We start from the raw sequence: 16,795 nt of genomic DNA, 5'->3' as shown, positions 1-16,795 counted from the left end.
GGGGGCACCTCTGCTGGGATGAAGGCTTGTCCTTCCTCCCCGCTGGCCTGGTCATGCTCATCCCTGGGTGCAGAGGGGCGCCTGGGGGCACCCTGGCCCGCCCCCTCCACGGGGGCACCCTGACCCCCAGGGTCACAAGGGCTCTGTGTGACCCCACGGACTGCCGAAACAGGGGGACACTCCAGTGGGGCTCAACCCTGAGCCCCACCGCGCCACCCCCAAAGCAGCGGGGACCCCCCGGGGGGGGGGGGGGGCACAAACACCCCCTCACCCCCATCCTTATCCCGAAAGCCCCGGCTGCAGGTCGAGGACCGGGGGAGCGGATGGGACCCCAGTGGGGCGGGGACCCCCCCCTTCCCACCTGCCGGTATGGGGTGGGGGGGGTCGCCACCGCCCCCCCCCCCCAGACAATGGCCCCGGAGGGGCGCCGGGAGCGCGGAGCGGAGACAATGGGCGGGCGCGGGGGGAGCGGCGGGAACAGCGGCGCGGGCGGGAGCTGCCGGCCCGGGGCCGGGCGCACGGCGGAGCCCAGCGGCCCCGCTCCGCTGGGATTCGGGCTTTCCTCCGCCTCCTCCTCCTCCTCTTCCTCCTCCTCCTCCTCCTCCTCCTCCTCCTCATCCGCAGCAGCAGCAGGAGCAGCAGCAAAACCCCGAGATTTTGGTGCGGGGAGGGGGAGGGGGGGGGGACGCGCACAAAGGTGCGGCGGCGATGGTGAGTGCGGGGGAGAAGCGGGGGGAACCGGGGTGCGGTGCTGCCCCCCCTCCCCCGGCCCCGTCGCTGTAAGGCGGGGAGGGAGCGGGGCTGGGCTGGGCTGGGCTCGGCGCGTCCCTGCAGGAAGGGCCTGGGAAGCCGGGGACTTTCCTGGGCCGGCGGCCAGGCGGGGAGCGGCTGCTCGGCGAGCCCCGCGCCGGGGGTGCCGCGCTGCGTGGCGGGGGCTGATGCGGGGCTGCCGGGATTCCCCCTCCCCAGCTCTGCGGCAGGGGTCGGCGTAGGGTGGTCCCCGGGCGGTGGGTGCTGCCTTTTTGCAGGGCTCCGCTGGGGACCCTCCCCGGTGGGCGATGCAGCGGGGCCGGGTCCCCCGTCCCCGTCCCCCCCCAGATGCGTGGACCCTGGCAGCGGCGCCTGTGGCTCTCCCACTCCGCAGCGGGCATGCTTATACTGGAGTTCACTGGCCAAGCTGCCCCGCTGCGGCCAGCCACCCCTTGGCCTCCGAGCCCTTTGTGCCCAGCATGGGTGCAAGTACAGGGGTTCCTCCCCGCCCGCACCCCCTGCGAGCAATGGGGTGACCGCAGCAGCATCTGGGGGACGAGGGTGGGCACCTATGGGGCATCCACCCCGCTACCTGCCCCACGCCAGGGCTGGGTGGGTGCTCTTGAGGACGGGGATGTGAAAACGGCCGATGCTCCTGCCAGATCTGTGTGACCTGCGAGGCAGGGTCTGCCCACTGCGCCCGTCCCCGCCAGCACGCTCACCTGCTTCGGGGAGAGACCCGGCCGGATTCTGATCCGGTTTATCTTGGTCCCGTCCTGGCGCAGCGCCCTGAGCCGACAGGGAGTTCCCTCTGCTCGACACCGGGCGTGAGCTCAGACATCGGCCCTGCTGCTCTGTCTGGGGTGAGAGGCTTTATTTCCTTGGGGGAGGGCGTAGAGTCTGTTCCCCCCCCCCCTCCAGGCCTTGGTATAATAACCGAGGAGGAGGTTTAAAAAAAAAATAAAAAGAAGAATTATTAAATATTATCTTCGCGGAGCCCCTGGGGACGGCTCTTGCTTAATCACAGCAATTCGGGATTGTGTTGGGACTGAGCTGGGCTCGGAGGCAGCCTGAGTCAGATGCGACCTCTGCGTGGACGGGCTTCTCCTGTGTATTTACGCTGTCTTTGTGCTGGGGGGGCTTTGTGCTGGGGGGGTGGTGAGCTGAGGATGAGACCGGCTGATTTGATTAGCAGGCGACTTCATTGGAGCCGCCGATGGCTCCTCGCCTGGCTGTCGGACCCTGGGGTGGTTGTTTGAGGGTTCCGGGGGGCGCTGGGTCCCACGGGCAGCCCCCATCCTGGAGGCACGGCCCCGACGATGGGCGCGGGGCTGGGGGCACCGGCTGCCCCTCCCCGTGCTCCTTTTGGGCTTCTTTCTGCCATTTGTATGATCAGATGTGGTTTCTTGTTTTTATCAGCTTGCAGGCAGCGGGGCCAGAGAGGGCTGGGGGGAAGGCAGGGAGCCCATCGCCACGGCATCGGGCGAGGCTGAAATGGCCCCAGGTCTTTGGTCTGAGTTAATTTTAGATTTTGGTTCTGTTTTCTGAGGGCCGGCGTGGCTGGCAGATGCTTTATGGCTTTATTGTCCAGCCAGGATGCTTGGGAGGGGGCCTCGGAGAAAACCACGGGCTTTCGCCGCCCTTCCCTGGTTGCCCCTGTGCGAGTGCCGCCGATGAAGTGAGTGCTCGGTGCCATGGGCATCGTGGCACTGGCGTGGCGGGACCAGCCACCAAAGCCGGACCCCACGTGTTTTCTACCTCGGGCCGAGCGCAGCCCCGCCTCGAGCGCTGCGGCCGGTGGGTGAGCGCGGTCGCGTTGCTCCTTGCCTGGACCCAGGTGGATCCTGGCTCTACGCTGCTTTTCCAGGCCCCGGGACTTGGCCCGGCAGGATTTAGTAGGGTCATTAAGCACCCGGAGCTAATCGATCTAAAAGCGCCATCGTTTATGCTGTGGATGTCCTTTTTGGGGTAGGAACTGGCCTTTTGGGGTGTCGTTGCAGCGCGCTGGGGACAGAGCTTCCAACGATGCTCTTGGAGAACATGCTGAAATCAAAGTAACAGCTCAAACCATGAGCCCACGGACCCCTGCCCCTCCTCAGCTCACCCCGTCCAAGCATCCCGCGGCATCACTTGGATGCTCGTGACCGCCGGAGAAGCAGCCTTGGACCCCGGCATTTGCATCCTCCTGTGCCCCGGGGTGACCATAGGTTTGTCGCTTCGTGCCAGTGTCCCACCCGGAGGTGCCACCGGTGTGGCTGGTGGGATGCTGGTAGCGGGAGGGCACAGGAAGATGTGATTTGGGCAGCGGGAGGGAGATCCGGCAGCTGCAGCCCCTCGCTATGGGGCTGGTGATGTGTTGGGCGACACGGCACCATCCCACCCCGCCTGGACCAGAAACCACGAGGGCGAAGATGCTGCTCGTCTGCCCGCGGAGCCCCGAGCACCCCTCGCGAGCTCACGCCGAGGCAGACGGGGGCTGTGAGGATGCGGGGTGCAGGCTGAGCCCCTCTGCAGGGTGCTGAGCCCTGGGGAGGGAGGGACGGAGCAGGGTGAGTGACCAGTGGGAGACTGGGAGCGGCCAGTGGGAGACTGGGAGCGCAGCTGGCTGTAGGGCCGCGGTTAGGATCCCTTGGTGTCGGCTCGTTTTTGCAATGCAAATAGCTTTCTCTTTGCATCGAGCCCCCCCCCCGTTCTCATGCAAATCCCTGGGTTTTGTACATTTTTTTTTTTTCTCCCTCTGGTTCTAGATCTCGGTGCGGTCATTTTGACCTGCGTGGAGGCAGCTAGTGCATCCCTGACGCGGCTGCGACCTCCGTCGCTCCCGGACACGCAGCAGCGGGATTGAAATGCCGTGCGAAAGGCTGGGCTTTGTCCCGTAGTCGCGCAGTGGGACTTCCCCGCCGGAGGAAACTTGGTGGGGACCGAGCGCTCGAGGGACTGGACGTTCCTGTGGATATTGTAACATTCCCGAGTGATCGTAATTAAAGCTGGCAGTTTGGAAGGGATATTAAACCTTCTGCATCCAAGCTGACGCTGAGCAATTTGAGACCAGAATGAGACCCCATGGGGGAGTTGGATTAAGCCACTCGGGCTTCCCATGGGCCTTTCCCGCGTCCCTCTGAAGCGCCCGGTCGTGCCAACGGACCAAAGAGCTGGAAGTTTGCGGGTTCCTCCCGGCAGCAGCATCTCCCAGGGCTGGACCGGCAGCGCTGGGGGGGCCGGGGCGGCCGCTGTCCCAGCCCAGGCGTGGGGGGACTCAGCCGTGGAAAGGAGCGGAGCAGCCTCTGGGCTGAGGAACGCGCCGTGAGCTCGCTGCGAAGCCTCAGCTCCGCCAGCCACGAGGAGGTGCAGGGCTGGATACGGCCCGGAGAGAAAGGAAGGAAAATTGTTGGTGTTTGTGCTTCTGGAGGGGCGGAGGCGGCGAATTGCCTCGGTGGCCTCTTCCCACCTCCTCGGTGGATGATGCATGGCCGGTGCTTGGGGCTCGAATAGACGTGGCAGGGGGCGATCTGCTTTGACCCCCCAGCTCCTGCCTGGGGAGCCCAGTTCCCCACCAGTCCAAGCAGGAGCACCCACGGGGTTTTTCCTAGCCACGCACACCCACCTTCTGCTCTTTGCGTGCCACCCGTGGGCACGCAGCTCCCGGTTGCTGGCAGCCTCCTGTCTGCCCAGGATTCGGTGCGTATGTGAAACACGGTCATCGCTGCGTGCGTCCCCCTCCCCGCCACCTCCCGCTTCCCCGGCAGCGCGGGGCTCGGGGGGGCCGGCGGCCGGTGCTGGGGGGGCCGCCCGGGGAAGGTGCCTATTGTGCGGAGGCAGCAAGGCGTGTTTGTGTAGCCAAGCAAGCGAATGTGCCAGGCGCTCGGCTCGGGAGACCCGTGTGCCGGGGCCGGGAGGTGCCTCCCGTTCCCAGGCCAGTTTCGGAGGCGCGTCGGCAGCGTCGCCACCGTGGGCATCGCTGTTCGGGGGTCCCCAGGCCAGCCTCCCCGATGTTGGCTCAGTGAGGGAGGACAGCCCAAAAATTAGGGCTGAGGCTCGCGTCGGTAACAGCCCATGCAGCTACGGATTCCGGCGTGCAGCGTGCCTCAGTTTCCCCGTCTCGCATCATGAGCAGAGCCGTGCTTCCAGCCCTCCCGGGCTTATTGGGAGGATAAACAGCGGTGGAGTAATATGCCAGGAATCCAGGACCCCGGGATCCTCCTGGCCTGCTCTGTGACTCAGTTTCCCAGTCGCCGCGGTGCGTGTTGGGTCTAGCAGGAAAACACCCGCCCAGATGCGGCCGATGTTTCCTTCTGCTCCTGCTCAGCCCTGGTGGCGGGAAGCCGGGTATCGCCGGTGCGCGAAGGGCTGCTTCACACCCCTCTCATAACCACGTTAGAGCATCCTGGCTTAATGCTGAGATTTATCTAATTGATCTAGGCTTGCAGATGGTAGAAAAAGAGCACCGGTGGCATAAATCGCTGAGCTCTGGATGCTCGTCGATCCGCTCCAGCGCAAAGGCAGCCGGTTCGGTCCCAACCCTCTTGGCCGGGACAGAAGTTGTTTGGCCACCGATTTCTCCCTCTGCCCTTTGCTAAAGCAGGTTTTTCTCCAGCAAACATCACGCCTGGCTCCTGTGAGGTCTCGGAGCTGGATAGAAGTGGGGAGAGAGCCAGCGGTGTGGGTTTGCGCTGCCCAGTCCGGGGGGCACGCTGCCTCGCCGGGGATGGGAGGAGAGGATTTCCCTCTCGGGATTCACCCTGGAGCTGTTGGAAATAAGCAAGCTTTCTCATCTAGAAACGCTTGGATCTATTTTTTTGGGGCATTTGAATGCAAAAGATGGTTCGTGTTTGAGGTCTGCGGACTCAAAGGCAGGAGAGACGGCGGCAGCGGCTTTTCTGACTGCCCCGAAGCCCCAGCCGAGCCCTCTCTGCTTTGAACCGTGTGATGTGCTCCAGCATCATCCCGAGAAGCCATCCAGTCTGGACTTGAAGATGTCAAGAGATGGCAAATCCTCTCCTCCCCTGGGGAGTTTGTTCTGATGGTTAATCACCTCGCTATTAAAAATGTGAGTTTTCCTCCTCGTTTGCATGCGTCTGGCTCTCGCTCCCAGCCCTCGGCGGTTGCTCGGCGTCTCCGCGGGCTCGGTGAGGTGAAGCCGCTTCTCCTCCTGGAGACGAGGCATCCATTTCCAGCCTCTCCACCTGAGCACCTTGTGCTGCTGAACCGGCTTTCCCCACTCCGCCAGGCAAACCACCCAAAAAAATAACCTCTTTCTTCCCCACCGGAGCGGCCAAGTTGCTCCGCTGGCACCGGAGCGGCCGCAGCACAGGAGGACGGGGATCTGCTGGCTCCAGCGACCTAGGGGGTGGCTGCTTGATTTACAAATTAACCTTGCAAAACTGCTGGGTTGGGGTTTATTCCCCCCCCATCAGCCTTTGCTGGGGAGAAAGTTTGGCCGTTTTGGTACGAGCAAGACAGAGGGTCCTCGTTGGCCAGAGCCGAGCCCAGGTCCGGGTGCGGAGATCGCCCGTGGTTCATCGTGGCTCACACTGGAGCAAACCACCCTGCACCGCTGCTCTGCCCTGGGAAAGAGCCCCGAAGCCGCTGCCGTAACCTCTGCCCCGTCGCCAGCTTGTGATTGAAGGGCCGGGCTTCGCCGCAGCCTCTGCAGGCGTTCCCATGGCTCGTTGCTCGCTCCCCTTGGAAACGCGTGCCTTGTTCTCCCGCTGAATGGATCGACCTTCATCTCTCGCCTCTGGCTTTGCCTTCGGGAGCCGGATGGCCCCGGGATCCCCACGCCACTCGTGCGGCTGTGGACACCCCTGACTCGCGGGCGGACTTGAAGGGTGGCTGCTGGCGACGGGATTGCGGTGGCTGAGGACTGTTAAATCCTTGAATCGCTGTGTTGGAAAACCCCATCTTGATTTCGGCCGATAAATCAGCTTCGCCTCTCCAGGAGGGCCTGGCTCTGGCTGGAGCGGGCAGGCGTGGGAGCGGAGCTTGGGCTGGCTCTGGACACCTCGGGGAGGGTCGCATCCATCGGCAGGCGGCCGTGCGGTGCAGGGGTATGGGGCAGGGTGCCGATGCAGCATGGTGGTGATGCCGGGGCAGATTTTGGGCTGTAGTGGTGTGTGTGGGGGCATCCAGCCCACCCTCGTCGTCCTCCCCTGCCCATCACTCTTCTCAGGTGCTCACCTGGGTCAAGGCCAAGCGAGGAGCTCTCATTGGGGTGGATGGCCCCAGAGGGAGCTGGGGTGGGTGACCTGTAGGACGAGACTGGCCGGCGGTGCCAGGCGTGACGTGTTGTGGCTTTCCCCCAAACACGTGGCTGGGTGGTCCCGGTCCCCGGGGAGGGGATGCCGCGAAGCACCCGCATGCGGCAGGGACGCCTGGCTCTTCATTTCCATCTCTCTTTACTTCCCCCAGCTCGACCGTGGACCCCCAGCTCGGCCGCCCGTCCCGTGAGCGGCCCCCCATGCGCAGCCCCCCTCCGGCGCCCGCCAGCTGGATGCCGTCCCCACCGGAGGCTCAGGATGCCCCAAGTGCCTCGGTGACCGCCGGGACGGGGGACAGCACCCGCCTGCAGCCGCCTCGCCCTGACCTCCCGCGCCGCCCCAACGGTGAGTCCCCCGGCTCCGCTGAGTCCCCCGGCTCCATCCCCTGCCCCGGTATCAACCTCTTAATGGTGTTAATGGACCAGACTGGGGACAAGCCTGTCCTCGGCCCCTGCAGCAGCCGAGGCCCCGGCATTGTTCCCAGCAGAAACCCGATCCCTGCCTGCAAACAAAGCCCAGAAGAGGGGGCCTGGCAGGAGGCTGGGGGGGGGGGGACACAGGGGGGTCCTTTCTCTCCCGGCCCCTTCCCCCATCGCTCGCTGGGGATGCCGGGACGAGCTCCCAGCCCTGTTGCCATCTCCTAGACAACCGGCCAAGGGGGGGGGGCGGCTTTTGTTTCCATAGCGATAAATGTGTGAGCATCCAGCATCTGGGACAAAAGGACACCCCCCGCCCCCCCCCCCCCCGCCTTCTTTTCCCTTCCTCGACCCCATCTCCCCCTCCCTGAGGCCTTGGAAAAAGAGGCCAAAAGACATTTGGGTTTTATTTGGTTGAAATGGCATTTCCGTGGTAATCCAGCATGGGCCCACCCCCAAACACAGCCGGCAGGGCCCCCCGGCCTGCGGTACCAGCTGGGAAGGGGGGTTTGGGGCTCTGGGGATGCCTAATACCCTCAGTCCCCCCACACACTTAGGGTGAGGGCAGGAGGATTTGGCAGGACCCTTCCAACGGGGTCCAGCATCCCCTGGCAAGGGTCAGGCAGCGTGATGTCCCCTCTGCCTCCCCGAGGGTGTCTCCCACCTCTGTCCGGGTCCTCTCCCCGGTGGGATCACAGACCCAGGCAAGCCAGCGCCAAACACGCCTCGGGGCTGTCAGCAGCTTGCGAGTCCCCAAAACCAGTGGGGTGACCTGGGCTGGGACCCTGGGAGACCACCAACGCAGACCCCCGCATCCCCCAAGCCTTTGCCTGAGGTCAAGGTGCCTCGCGCTGCGCGGCTGGGATCCAAGCAAGGCGTTATTTTCCCAACCCAGCGGAGATCCGACACCATAAGCAGGCAGTCGGTATCGTGTGTGTATATATTTTATATACGTCTGTGCCTACAAATGGCTGTAATGGGAGTTTGGGGTTGGCCAATAACGACGTGGCAGCTGTGAGTCAGCACGCGGGGTGATGGTATCTGCTCCGAGCCAGCCCTGCGATGGTGGACCAGTCCCTGGTGCTGCTGGGGTGGCCCAGACCAGCGCTCCCATCCTCGGAGCCACCGCGGTGGCTCGCAGCAGCCTGGGAGCTCCCCGCTTTCCCCAGTCCCAGCAGCCCCGAGTTCTCCCCGGCTCGGGCTGCCGCTGCGAGGGGAGCTGGAGCCGGTGCGAAGCGATGCTCCTCGGCACAGACTGGGGCTCCCATGCCGGTCTCCTGGGTGTGAGATCCCGGCTCTGTGCTGGGAAACGTGTCCAGGCAGAGCCCCGCGCTGCAAGACGGGCCTGAAACGTTGCCTGCACCCAATTATTCATTCCTTTTTTTTTTTTTGGCCCACACCCTAGACACTCTCTTGGCAGCTAAAACAATGACTGTGATATTAATTAAAGTGTAAATCACCCAAAACAGAAGCTAATCCCACAGTATCGTTAATAAAGGGGAAGGTGGCCATCCCGGACCCAGCTCGGGCATGGGAGAAAATAGAAAATGCCCCAAAGCGACCCAAATTCCCTTTCCTTGCTGAAGTCCCGTCCCCATTTGCCACCGGGGCTGGAGCCGTGGTGGTGCAGGGATGGTGGGCGAGGGGATGGTCGCCGGTGGCTGGGGTCCCCGGGGGATTGCCGGGATGCCGCCGCGCCGCCGCTGACCCTTCCCCTTCGCCTCCGCAGGCGGGCGAGCCGTTTTCTCCTGAGACGAGCCCAGCCAGGTGATCAAAATAGAGTCCCTCAAGGTGACGGTTGACTTCTTGAAGGTGCCCCTCGGCCTGAAGAAGCCCCCTCTGAAGGAGGCAGTGGCCGCCGTCCCGGGGCCGGGGAGACCCAAGCCCCTCGGCGTGGAGCGGCACAAGCCCCGGCGCTCCGACACCATGGACAATGAGTCGCAATACTCGGGATATTCCTACAAGTCCGGGCATTCCCGCAGCTCCCGCAAGCACAGGTGAGGGGTCGGTGTGTGCCCGGGGTGGGGGTCCCTGGTCCCAGTGGGTGCTGCCACCCTGGTGCACCCACCCTGCTCCCCTCTCTTGCCTTCCAGGGACCGGCGGGACCGGCATCGCTCGAAAAGCCGGGACGGGAGCCGTGGGGACAAGTCGGTGACCATCCAAGCGCCGGGCGAGCCCTTGTTGGACAACGAGTCGACTCGGGGGGATGAGAGGGTGAGTTGGGCAGGGAGGAGGGATGGGGTCGGCACCTCTGCCCTGCCGCGGGGATGCTGCCAAGGGTGGGAGCCGCCGGCGGGGCGCAGGGGCTCCCGGCATGCCTGGTGCTCCCCGGCGGAGCGGTCGAGCCGGTTGGGCTGGCCCTCGGCTGGCGGACGGGCTCCGGCGCCGGCGGGGAGGGCGGGCGGGCGGCGCGGGTGTAAATGAAAGGGGTCGGGCTGTCGCAGCACCCCAGGGGAGCAGCCGGGGTGGGCAGGGGCTGCCCAAGGTGGAAAACACCCTGGGGATCCACTCCCTGGGGATCCACTCCCTGGGGATCCACTCCCTAGGGATTAGCTCCGGCTCCTTGCCCGGCGCCTGTAGGTGATGCCAGCTCGGCCGCGCCAAGGCGTAATAACCCCAGCCCGGCGCCCGGCAGGATCGCACCGGTGAGAGGGTTGGTGCGGAGGAGGCTCCCGTGCTGCATCCCTCCGCCAGCCCCGCGGTCCCACGGGGGTCCCTCGGTGTGAGCGGCAGCAGAGGCGGCGCTGCCGTGCCCCCCACGCTGGGTGCCGGCGCTCCCCCGGCCACCGCGGAGCCCAGGCCCTGGTTTCACCGTCTCCCAGCCGCCCACGCAGGCGGCTCCGGCTCTTTTCATCTTGTCCCACCAAGAAGTCAGCGTCGGCAGAGGCCGGAGTTTGCGGCGAGTGGGATGTGAGTGGCTGAGCCTGCCCGGTCCAGCTGTGGCCAGAGCGAGCCGGTGGCAGCGTGGGTTCACCTGGGGACAGGCTGGGATATGGACTGGTCCTCCTGGATCCTCCTCCGCTTCCCACCCCTCTGGGAAGCCCCAGATTGTGGCTTTATTTTGCTGCCTGGAATGAAATTGCTGGCTTTCCTGCAGAAACTCGGGGGGGGGGGGAAATACAATATGATAAAATACCAGGTTTCAGGGATGCCAAAGTGCAGTAAAACAGAATGTGAAAGTCTGAGTGAAAGGATGGGCGTACAGACAGACCCGTGGCTGCACCGGGGCGGTGTTTTCAGCGCTGAAACCCCACCTTTTAAGCTGGGGAGGAATCAAATGGGGATGGGTCATTTCCACACCCCTCTGGCTTGAGGAGGGGGTTTTCGGTGGTGGTGGGAGACCCGTCCGGCACTCCGAGCTGCCGGATCACCGGCGGCTCTGTCCTGCCCGGCGCTGGAGGAGGCAGCGCCCGCCCGCGCGGCGGCGGCGGCGATGGGTGTGTTGGGACGGCAGCCGGGCATGTTCCTTCTGGCCCCGCTAATGAGGGGGTTTGCCTGGAAGCAGGATGCTTCCCACTTCCAAAGCTGCTCTCACCGGTGCCGGAGAGGTGGAGCGCGGCACGGAGCCACCGACGGGGGTTTCCTAGAGGGTCCCGGCCAAATCGCTCCGTCCCCCCAACCCCTGAGGGGGGCAGAAACCTGAGGTTTTGCCATCTCAATGGGGGTGATGGCGCCGGGCGGCGCGCCAGGCTTTGAGGTTTGCTGGATGGGAGCTGCTGGAGCTGGGTTGGGGTGGGGGTCCGGCACAGCCGGCAGCCCCCCAGGGCACGGGGGACGGAGGGGTGGACGCGGAGCCATTCCCCGCGTAACCCTCCCACCCGCCTTCTCCAGGATGACAACTGGGGCGAGACGACCACGGTGGTCACGGGGACGTCGGAGCACAGCATCTCACACGATGACATCACCCGCATCACCAAGGACATGGAGGACAGCGCCCACCTGGACTGCTCCCGGCACCTGGGCGTCTCGCTGGCCGGGGCGCTGGCGCTGCTTGCCTTCCTCACCCCCCTCGCCTTCATGCTCCTGCCCCAGCTGCTGTGGCGGGAGGAGCTGGAGCCCTGCGGGACACCCTGCGAGGGGCTCTTCATCTCCGTGGCCTTCAAACTCCTCATCCTCCTGCTGGGCAGCTGGGCTCTGTTCTTCCGTCGCCCCAAAGCCTTCTTCCCTCGCGTCTTCGTCTTCCGAGCGTTGCTCATGGTGCTCGTCTTCCTCCTCGTTGTCTCCTACTGGCTTTTTTACGGCGTGCGGATCCTGGACTCCCGGGACCGCAACTACCAGGGGGTGGTGCAGTACGCCGTCTCGCTGGTGGACGCGCTGCTCTTCGTGCACTACCTGGCCGTGGTGCTGCTGGAGCTTCGTCAGCTCCAGCCCCAGTTCACCCTCAAGGCCGTCCGCTCCACCGACGGGGCCAGCCGCTTCTACAACGTCGGCCATCTCAGGTATGGGGGTGCCGGGGGGGTGCTGCAGGGGTGGGTTCCCGTGTGTGTGCGCACATGTACGTGCACGGGCGCTGACGCGTGTGCTTGTCCATACGAGCACGTCCAACAGAATCATTTAGGTTGGAAAAGACCTTTGAGATTGTCGAGCCCAACCATAAAATTCATGTGCGTGTGCACGCCTGTATCCACGAGCGGTTGTGCCCATCGCAGCACCCCCGCCGTAGCGGGGTCCCCCGTGCTGTCCGTCCGTCCCTCCCTCCTCGTCTTGCCCCGGCTGCGTGTCCCCCTCGCCCTCGGCGCGGTGCTAACCCGCTCTCTGTGCCCGCCCCGTGCCCGGCTGTCTCTCCTTGCAGCATCCAGCGAGCAGCCGTGTGGATCCTGGAGAACTATTACCACGATTTCCCGGTCTACAACCCTGCCCTCCTGAACCTGCCAAAATCCGTCCTGTCCAAGAAAATGTCCGGGTTTAAAGTGTATTCCCTCGGCGAGGGTGAGCTCCCCCCTTCCCTTGGCTTCTCCTCTTGTTTCTCTCTCCTCCTTCCCTTCCCCATCCCTGTGTTTGCCCCTCCGGAGGCTCCTCTCGGCTCTAGAGAGCCGGGAGCGGGATCGCCGCAGCCTGGCTGTGGGGCAGGGGGAGCATCGGGCACCCCGCAGCTCCCCCCAGCCCCTTTCTAACCTCACCCTTTTCCCTGTAGAAAACACAACGAACAACTCCACGGGCCAGTCCCGGGCCGTCATCGCGGCGGCTGCCCGGAGGCGCGACAACAGCCACAACGAGTATTACTACGAGGAGGCAGAGCACGAGCGCAGGGTGCGGAAACGCCGGGCCAGGTACGGGGCTGGCGCCGGGTGCCCCATTTACGTGTGCCCCATGGGGTGCCCATCCCAGGACCCCCCGTAAGGACCTGGGCTGTGCCGGTAGAAGGGGGGGGGGGGCGCTCCTGGGATCATCTCCAGCCCCCCAAGATGAGGCGTCCCCACTCTTGGGGAAGCCCGTCCCAAGGCCGGCTGTTGCGTGGCACAGCCAAATCTCCCCCAAAACTGTTTTGGGGTGGAAGCTGGGTTCCTGCGGGATGGTAGGCAGGCGGCGAGTGGCTCCCCCCGAGCCCAGGGGATCTCCGGCCCGTGGCCGGACTCTGCCCAGCTACGGCCACGTCCACGGCTTCCCTCCCCGGCAGGCTGGTGGTGGCGGTGGAAGAAGCCTTCACCCACATCAAGCGGCTGCAGGAGGAGGACCAGAAGAACCCCCGGGAGATCATGGACCCGCGGGAGGCAGCTCAGGCCATCTTTGCCTCCATGGCCCGGGCCATGCAGAAGTACCTGCGCACCACCAAGCAGCAGCCCTACCACACCATGGAGAGCATCCTGCAGCACCTCGAGTTCTGCATCACCCACGACATGACGCCCAAGGTGCACGGCGGGGTGGGACGGGTCTCCGGGTTTGCCCAAGGGTTTGGTCCGGAGCGTGAGGACTTGGGTGGGGGTGTTTTTTTTGTTTCCCCACCATGTGAGAGCATCCCCCTCTCCCTGGGAGGACAAGAGGTCGGGGGATAGAGCCTGAAAAGCAGGCGTAACCCCAAGGGAGCAACGCGCAGCGATGGGAAGCGGCCGCGTGGGGATGTTTTTCCTGCGGGACCTGCCGAGCAGCTTGAGGCTGCAAAAAAAAAAAGAAAGGCAAAAATAGGCTGAGCCATAGGAAGGCGACGTTCACGTGTCCTTTCCCTCCTCCAAGGCGTTCCTTGAGCGGTACCTGACGGCCGGGCCCACCATCCAGTACCACAAGGACCGCTGGCTGGCCAAGCAGTGGACGCTGGTCAGCGAGGAGCCGGTGACGAACGGCCTGAAAGATGGGGTGGTCTTTGTGCTGAAGCGCCAGGACTTCAGCCTTGTGGTGAGCACCAAGAAGATCCCTTTCTTCAAGCTCTCGGAGGAGTTCGTGGACCCCAAGTCGCATAAGTTTGTCATGAGGCTGCAGTCGGAGACCTCAGTGTGAGCTGAAGAGGGATGGAGAGGGGCTGGGGGGGACACCCTCTCCGGACCCCTCCGTCTCGACCTCCCCGTCTCCGCCGGGGCTCAGGGAGGCCACGGCTCGAGCGCAGAACTGCGGCGGGCGCCGGGAAGCAGCACCCACGCCCAGCTCCATCACCTACCTGTGACCACTCGCCCTCTGCCTCGGCTTGGCCCCTGTTGGGGTGGGCTGAGCCCCTTCCTCCTCCTCCTCCTCCTCCTCCTCCCCGAAACCCAGGTCCGTGTAGCATCCCCCCAGAAGGCGCAGCCGGCGGCGGGCAGCGGCACGGCCAGGATGGAGGCGAGCGTTTTGGTGCCATAACTCAAGGGCTAACTCTACGTGTTCTTCACCAGCGGCTTCCAAGCACCATCAGGTCCCAGGGACCTTCTGCGCTTGCCTGTTTTCTACCTGGCAACTGTCCTGGCTCTGACCTTAAACCACCACCTGTCGTCTGGGGCTGGTTTTTAAATCTAGAATTATTTTTTGGGGGGGGGGGGGGGGAATATTTTGCAAACACCTCCACAGTCTGTGGCTGCTATGAAAACCTCCCCTGGCATTCAAGACACTGGAGCGGTGACGCTCCTGGCTGTAGCAACGTCCTCCTCACCTCTCCGCTGGTGGTTTCTGTGCTCAGCTCTTAACAAAAGCAAGTGAAAATCTGGGTTTTAAGAGAAGCAGAAGGGTTTTTTGTTTTCTTTTTTTAACTGGTTTCCCTGCTGCCAGGGCGACCCGTGTCCCCGGTCCCAGCAGCATCCCTGGGGGGCTTCCCGGCTGGAGCTGCAGCCGTGGGTTGCAGGCAGAGCAGCTTAAAATGTCTCTCGGGGTCCAATCCTGCACCCGGAGCCAGCTCGGGGCGTGGAGCGAGGGCTGGCGGCTCAGTGAGGTCTTTTAATTCATGTCCCGTGGTGGTTCCATGAGCAGGGGCTGCCTCGCCGTCGGGGACGCAAAAGCTTTTGCCTTCCTTTGGTTTTGTTAAGGTTGCAAATACCTCATGGATTTATTTTATATTTGGTTTCCCCCCCCACCCCCCGGATCCCATTCTCCAGCCATGCCGTGCCCGGTTGGGGTCTTGGGGGGGTCCCGGGGGGTCCCGGCTGGGTAGGTTGGGCTTGGTTTGATGATGGGAGCTGCCGAATTTCATCCCGGGGAGGCATGCGGTTGGATTTGGGTCTGGTTTATTTTGTCCTAAGCACTAAAGGGGTGTGAGTTTGGGGCGGGGGGCGGGCGGGTAATGATGCTGCTCGGGCTGTGGCGCGCTGGCCAGAGGGGCTGGGGGCTTCCCCAGTAAGCACCAGGAGCAATGTTAAGATGCTGGAGGGGTGCTGGGGGTCTGTCCCCATCTGGGCACTGCACTGCTCGGGGCTGGATTTCCCGATTTCCAGGAAATCTCCGTTTTTAGGGAGTTTCTGACCCCTGCCTGGGCTTCCCTCGTCTTCCAGCCTCTTGAGGCCGAAGGACCTGGGTTTCCCCCCCTCAGTCTCTGCCGGCTCCATCAGTGCTGCTGCCACTGGGAGCCCGTTTTGGGGTGTTTTCCTGCAAAAAATGATATCAGTGAGTGCGAGCGGACGGGTCGGCCAGGGAAGGGGAATTTTCCACTTGGAGTTTAAGAAGAATAAACCCTTTTTCGTTCATTTTTGGTTCTTTTTTTTTTTTTTTTTTAAACCCCGCAGAGCCGAGACCTTGTGCATGCGTGTAGAAAATTGTAAAGTGTAAAATTGTTTTTTAATATATAAAAAGCTTGTTTTTACAGTTTGCAGTGGATCGAAGCATTACGGCAGTGGTAGGAAGTTTTGTTGGTTGTTTTTTTTTTTTTCATAGAGGAACTAAAATTGTACAAAATTTTTTTTTTATATAAAATAAACCCATTTTGACTTTTTTTTTTTTTTTTTTTGCTTTGTCTTCCTGCGTCCCCGTGCTTTGGGGTGAGGCAGCTCTTTTAGGCTCTGCTCCTGCCTGTCCCTTGGCCGGGCTGGGGGACCTCGGAGGAGATGCTTCGGTGGCAGGACGCGGCCGCAAGGGAGCACTTGGACAGACACCGTCCTGCCCTTGGAGGATGCGGGGTGCAGGACAGGGGCTTGGGGTTGGGGGCGCCATGGATTTGGGGTCTATGGGACAAAGGGTTTGGGGCTTGAAGGGTCAAGGACTTGGGGTTCATGGGGGCCAAGGGTTTGGGGTTTGAGGGGCTAAAGGTTTGGGGTTCATGGGGTTTCAAGGGTTTGGGGTTTATAGGGTCCAAGGGTTTGGGGCTTGAGGGGACCAAGGGTTTGGGGTTTACAGGGCCAAGGGTTTGGGGTCTTTGAGGCCGAGGTTGTGGGGTTTGAGGGGCTAAATGGGTTTTATGGGGTCCAAGGGTTTGGGGCTTGAGGGGGCCAGGGATTTGAGGTTTATGGGGTGCCGAGGTTTATGGGGTGCCAAGGTTTTGGGGTTCATGGGGGCCAAGGGTTTGGGATCTGTGAGGCCAAGGTTTTGGGGTTTGAGGGGCTAAAGGTTTGGGGTTCATGGGGACAAAGGGTTTGGGGTTTGAGGGGGGCCAAGGATTTGAGGTTTGAGGGGGACCAAGGGTTTGGGATCTGTGAGGCCCAGGTTTTGGGGATAGTGGGGGCCAAGGATTTGGGATTTATGGGACCAAACAGCTTGGAGTCTAATGGGGCCAAGGGTTTGGATTTGTAGGGGCTAAGGATTTGGGGTCTATGGGAGAAAGGGTTTGGGGTTTGTGTGGCCAGGGATTTGGAATTTATGGGGGCCAAGGGTTTGGCGTTCACGGGGGTGAAGGGCTTGGGATGAGCAGAGGACAGCAGGGGCTGCTGCTCTGCCTCCCCTCAGGGCAGACTGGAGAAATGCCCAAACCCTCCCCGGGGTGGGGGGAGGCGAGTCCCTACCCTTTTGCTGGGGGAGCGGGTTCCCCCCCCCATGCACAGCTCCCTG

At 63.2% G+C, this 16,795-nt stretch overlaps 1 protein-coding gene across 9 annotated transcripts; it reads left to right on the top strand.

Moving 5' to 3' along the window:
• Positions 1-475: 475 nt before the first annotated feature.
• On the top strand, positions 476-15,746 carry VANGL2 (VANGL planar cell polarity protein 2). Of its 9 annotated transcripts, XM_075074840.1 has the most exons (11): positions 476-711; positions 1,413-1,613; positions 2,751-2,957; positions 3,498-7,352; positions 9,153-9,420; positions 9,517-9,637; positions 11,255-11,862; positions 12,216-12,352; positions 12,558-12,693; positions 13,041-13,272; positions 13,595-15,746. In XM_075074840.1, the coding sequence occupies exons 5-11, from the start codon at positions 9,350-9,352 to the stop codon at positions 13,853-13,855; spliced, it is 1,566 nt and encodes a 521-aa protein (XP_074930941.1). In that variant the 5' UTR covers positions 476-711; positions 1,413-1,613; positions 2,751-2,957; positions 3,498-7,352; positions 9,153-9,349; the 3' UTR covers positions 13,856-15,746. The 9 variants fall into 9 exon arrangements, with proteins under 9 accessions (XP_074930941.1, XP_074930943.1, XP_074930947.1 ...); XM_075074842.1 differs by lacking the exon at positions 1,413-1,613; XM_075074846.1 differs by lacking the exon at positions 2,751-2,957 and having other exon boundaries at positions 7,159-7,352.
• Positions 15,747-16,795: the final 1,049 nt, after the last annotated feature.

This window comes from Phalacrocorax aristotelis, chromosome 25 (assembly GCF_949628215.1).
Source record: "Phalacrocorax aristotelis chromosome 25, bGulAri2.1, whole genome shotgun sequence".
NCBI classification, from domain to species: Eukaryota; Metazoa; Chordata; class Aves; order Suliformes; family Phalacrocoracidae; genus Phalacrocorax; species Phalacrocorax aristotelis.
This window is presented reverse-complemented; position numbering and strand designations above follow the sequence as displayed.

Coding starts and splice junctions, on each gene's coding strand:
- VANGL2 (XM_075074847.1), top strand. CDS start 9,350: ATGGACAATGAGTCGCAATACTCGGGATATTCCTACAAGTCCGGGCAT. Junction 9,638..11,254: donor CGACTCGGGGGGATGAGAGG/GTGAGTTGGGCA, acceptor CGCCTTCTCCAG/GATGACAACTGGGGCGAGAC. Junction 12,694..13,040: donor GTGCGGAAACGCCGGGCCAG/GTACGGGGCTGG, acceptor CCTCCCCGGCAG/GCTGGTGGTGGCGGTGGAAG.